At 62.1% G+C, this 4,696-nt stretch overlaps 1 protein-coding gene across 1 annotated transcript; it reads right to left on the reverse strand.

Annotated features, from left to right (window-relative positions):
* Positions 1-1,242: 1,242 nt before the first annotated feature.
* GADD45B (growth arrest and DNA damage inducible beta) lies at positions 1,243-2,914 on the reverse strand. Its single transcript, XM_081951591.1, has 4 exons — positions 2,717-2,914; positions 2,513-2,614; positions 2,161-2,371; positions 1,243-2,039 (listed from the first exon to the last, which is right to left on the reverse strand). The coding sequence occupies exons 1-4, from the start codon at positions 2,758-2,760 to the stop codon at positions 1,926-1,928; spliced, it is 471 nt and encodes a 156-aa protein (XP_081807717.1). The 5' UTR covers positions 2,761-2,914; the 3' UTR covers positions 1,243-1,925.
* Between the last annotated feature and the right edge of the window lie 1,782 nt (positions 2,915-4,696).

The raw sequence follows: 4,696 nt of genomic DNA on the forward strand, positions 1-4,696 counted from the left end.
GTGGCAGGCTCTTCCCTTTCCCGCTGTGCCCCACATCCAATGAGGCTTTTCACTGAGGCATCCTCGGCTTGCAAGCAGACCCTCCCCCAGACCACTGCGGGGTGGGGGTGGGGGTAGTTGGCCACAAGGAGAGGGGGGCACACGGCAGTTGGAGGTTTCACAGGCAAGTATTTCAACAACTCCCTCTCATAGGATGCTGTTGCTTGGCCAAAGTCCCTCAAAGAGCTCAGCTGGAGGAAGGCCACCCTGGTCCTCAGCAGGGCACCTGGCACGCTACAGGCTGGCTCATTCCTGCATCATGGAGCCTTTTGCCCCCTGAAGATGGGGGTGGTGGAAAACCCTGAGGGACCCTCAGCTCAGAGGAGCCCATGTGCCACATGGTCCCACTGCATCTGGGGAGACCGTTCCCTCCACTTCGGGTAATCCCTTTGCCTGGAAGGGGGGGGGGAAAGTTATTTTGGGAGAAGGCCTGGCGCGGCATCTGGAAACCTGCCCAGCACACAGCCAGTTTTCTGGGAATCTGCAGTTAAGAAACAGCTTTGTGGGAGAATCACATTCCTGAGCAAGCCGGCCCAAGAATCCCAGCAGGGAAACTGCAGGCTTGGAGCCCCCCCCCCTGTTTCGGGAAATGGGAGCTGCCAATTAGTGCAGGGCTGGCTGGGGGGGGGGGGGGGCTGGGAAGGAAGCTCTCCCCTAAACCTTGCAGAAGGCTGTTGCAGCAATGCCACCCCCCCACCAGAGGCCAGCCGGTCTTTGGGGCTTGGCAAGGAAAGGCTTGTGGGAACCATGCCAGCTCTGCTTTGTGGCAAGGGCAGCTGCCTGGCACTACTGCACTTGGCTAGGCTTGCCTTTAGCTCCTGTGCCTCGGATCCAAGTGAAGGAACATTTTGGAACACACGTTTTTTTTGCAAGAGGTGAAACTGTAAGAGGTCTGTTGCAATCTGGAACCTGTTCCAACTATGCAACATCTGTCCACACTCACACAGACGCACTTCCTGCTGAATGAGGCCCTGGAATAAGCAGTAAAATATCTCCCCCCCCCCAAGAGTATTTGGAGCCAAAATGTTCCAAGGGGAGCAGAATTGTGCACCCCCAAGTAGAGCATGGAAATTACCCCCCTTGGAAATGCCACAAGGAACTCCAGCTGCAGATATTGGCACAACAGCTGGGCCAGATCCTGTACAAAAGGCAGATTTTGACCCCCACCATAGCCCTGGACCCAAGAAAGATTTGCTCCTGTGCTACTTTCAAACATAACACGTGTTTATTATCCTTTTAATCCAGAATAAATTTGCATTTGGCTCCTGCATCTCCTTTCATCTTCAGAGAAAAGTCGGAAACAAACAGGCAAATCATCCAAGATAAATAAAAACCGTCAGTATCAGGAAGTTTTTAAAAAGTAGAACAATCCTCTGCAGTTGAGGGTTGGAGCTCCCTCCTCTTCGCACAAGCTCGCAATCCGGAGGGCTTTGGGCTGCCTGGCTATTTCTCTTCGGGGACAGTCCTGGGAGAGGAGCCCGCAGCCCCGCCCCACGGCGGAACTCCTCCGGGCGACTTGGCGTTCCCGCTGATCGCGGCGTCTCTCCTGGGCAGGGAGCCCCCTTGGCGCTCGTGGCAAGGAAGGCAGCAGGAAGAGCGCCTCCGCCCACGGGGAGGCTGGCGCCCACCCGTTCCCACAGCCGCCATCCCGCCGCCTCTGCTTCTTTCTCCTCCGGAGCAGTCAGCTGATGGAGCACCAGCGCAGCCCCCCCTCCTCCTCCTGGGGACCAAGTCAGACCTTCTGCTGGCTCTGCTCCACTCTCTCGCGTGACTCACCCACCGCTCGCCTGCAGACAGTCAGGGCTCGCGGAATTTGTACAGGAACAACATTCTTCCCTTCGGACTGTTGCACACGCGACGCGACGCACCAGGCACCGGCCAGGGCCTCAGCGCGCCTGCAGAGCCAGGTAGGGCACCCACTGGTCGTTGCACCGGCTCTCCTGGCAGAACCGGGCCACCTCCGCCAATCCCTGGCTGCCCCACGAGTCCGTATGCGGGGTCTGCGGGAGGAAGACGAAGGCGCCCCTCAGTTCCAGGCCAGGGAGAGCCGCCCCTGAGTCTCTCTGCCGGCGAGAGCCGCGCAGTCGCCCCCCCCCCCGCCAACTCAGCCGCCCGGCTCACCGTCACCAGCAGACAGTGCAGGTCCCGCGGCTCCCCGCCGCCGTCCGGGGGGTTCTCGCCCAGCACGGCCGCCAAGCGCTCCAGGCCGGAGGCGCGCAGGATGTGGATGTCGTTGGCGCAGCAGAAGGCCTGGATGAGCGTGAAGTGGATCTGCAGCGCGATGTCCGCCTCGTCCGCCGCCAGCAGGCAAAGCACCACGCTGTCCGGGTCGCTGCGGGGAAGGGCGGCGGGGTCAGCGGCTCCCGGGCAGCCGAGTCTCCCGGCGACGGGCAGCTGTTGCCGGCTGTATCGGGCTCGGCGACCCCCTCCCTCCCACCTGCCCACGCTCTCGGGGGACGGAGTGGTAACTCACGCGTTCATGAGCTTGGCGGCCTCGTAGACGCCCACCGTCAGGCAGCCCTGCCGCTGCGCCGCCACCAAGAGCCGCTCCAGCGCCGCGCCGACCGACCTCATCCTGGAAAGCAAGCCAGGCGGGATCAGAGGCGCCCCGGGATCCCTCGGCTCTTCGCCCACGCCGTCTCTCCCCGTCCCCCCGCGGTCAGGTGGCCGGACTCACCTTCCGGCCGCGTGGTCACCAGGCAGCAGCTCCTCCAGCGTCATGGCGAGGGCGGCTCCGACCCAGGCGCGGTGCAGAGAGGGAACCCGGCCTTCCCGCAAAGCAGACCGACGGAGCAACGCGGAACCCGGCAAATAATCCAACGGCGGGGAAGCGGAAGCAGCAGGGGCTCAAGACGGAGACTGCACCACGACGGCGACCGAAACTGCGGGGCCCCGCGGTTGACAGCGCCTTATATACCTTACCCGAGAGGCGGGCTCCCTCCGTCCGTTCCCGCCAGCGATTGGCCCGCTAGCAAACCAAGCCGGCCCGCGAGTTTTGCCATTGGTCCGCTGAGGAATCCCACGGGGAAAGGCGAGCGTTTGCCTTTGGTGAGGAGAAGTTTCGGCTGAGTCTTCCCAGCAGCGGCATTTCCTGCCCGGGGAGCGCGGGGCTGTTTTTGCAGAACTCGCGGAGTTCCTCGGAAACGACGGCGAGGAAGGAGCGCAGCTCACCCTCCCCACCCCCCGCCCCGCCCCCCGCTCCCCGGGTGATCGACTCTCTAGGCGGCTCTTCGTGGGGCGGCGAGTCAGCCAGTGGGATTTTACAACAGCAAAGGGGGAAACGCAACAGCACTAGGGGAGGAGGCTTCTCCTTGCTGACCCTCCCCCCCTTTTGCCCGTCCCTCCCCCCCCCGCAAAAATGTCCAGCTCGCCGAACCAGCCTCCTGACCGCAGTGGGTGAGAGGTCGTGGCGGCCGGCCGACCCCGTTGCAGGGCGGCCGGTCACACGACGCGCGTTGCATCACCGCTTTCTTCGGTCGTGTGACTCAGGCGCAGCCGGACAGGAAGGGAGAGCCGTTTCTTCCCAGCGCTAGGCTCCCCAGGCGCATCGCCTCCGGGCATGGACGTCCCGGCCTCCCGGCTGAGCCACGCCGGGAGACTCCGGCTCGCGCGTTGTCTGCGAGGACGTCCAGTGAGTCACCATGCCTGGCACGCTGCTCATCGGCGGCCCGGCGTTTTCCCAGGGGGATCTTAGGGGGGGATTCTGGAGAGAAGCCGGTAAAACCCACCCGAGCATTTGCAGAGGGAGGGTCCCCGGCAGCTTGTGCTGGAAAACCAGGTGTAGAGAGGCCGGTGCTGCAGCCAGAGTGCCAGGAAGACCCCCCCCCCGAACTTCACCAAGAAAACGCCTGGTGAATTGGACCTCCCTCCCCCGCACCGCGCTTCCTTCAATCCCACCTGGAGTTCAAAAACCCCTCGGGGCTCCTGGGTGCGGTTTTCAGGGGGAGGGCTGAGAAAAGGTCAGCAGGAACAGCCGTGGGTGGTAACTGATGTTGCTGCGGCTCTTGTGCCTTTTCCCCAGCATCTGGGTAGGCAGGAAGGGCTGCTTCCTGCTGCAAAATTGTGTGCCCCTGAGCTGGCACAGGCCTTGGCCCCCTCTCACTGGTGCCCCCTCTTTAGAGAGCCAATCCACCTGGGGCACCTTGCCCTCTTCTCTGACTCAGGAAATCAATGAGCCGCACCTCTGGCATTTCAGTGCACCTCAACACCTTTGTTTTTGCACCGACTGGGTCAATCAGGTGGCAGTGCCCACTGAGGCCTTGTCCAGAGCCTTGGGGAACCGCTGTGTGTGTGTGTGTGTGTGTGTGTTTTGGAGGCAGCTGCCCCAATTCCACAGAAATGGGAGGAGGGAGGCAGAGCTGGCTGGGGAGAAAGCATGCCAGCCAGATTCTGAAAGGTTGTTTACGCTCACAGCTGGAGAACAACGCAAAGAGAAGTTGACTGCTGCCACCTGCAGCCCAGATCTGGACTGCACCAGAGTGCGGGGGGGGGGGGGATTTCCAAGGAAGACCTCTAGGAAATGTCAAAGGAAACTGCGTCACATGATGGTCTTGTGCTTTCCCCAGCCAAGCTGATGCCCCCCCCCCGTCCTTCCCCCCCTCCCCTTCGTGCTTGGAGCTGAGAGCCACACAGGTCTACCACAATAAAGCACAACAGA

This window comes from Natrix helvetica (assembly GCF_964273705.1).
Source record: "Natrix helvetica genome assembly, chromosome: 1".
NCBI lineage: Eukaryota > Metazoa > Chordata > Lepidosauria > Squamata > Natricidae > Natrix > Natrix helvetica.

Coding starts and splice junctions, on each gene's coding strand:
- GADD45B (XM_081951591.1), bottom strand. CDS start 2,760: ATGACGCTGGAGGAGCTGCTGCCTGGTGACCACGCGGCCGGAAG. Junction 2,372..2,512: donor GCCGCCAAGCTCATGAACGC/GTGAGTTACCAC, acceptor CCTTCCCCGCAG/CGACCCGGACAGCGTGGTGC. Junction 2,040..2,160: donor TGCACTGTCTGCTGGTGACG/GTGAGCCGGGCG, acceptor TTCCTCCCGCAG/ACCCCGCATACGGACTCGTG.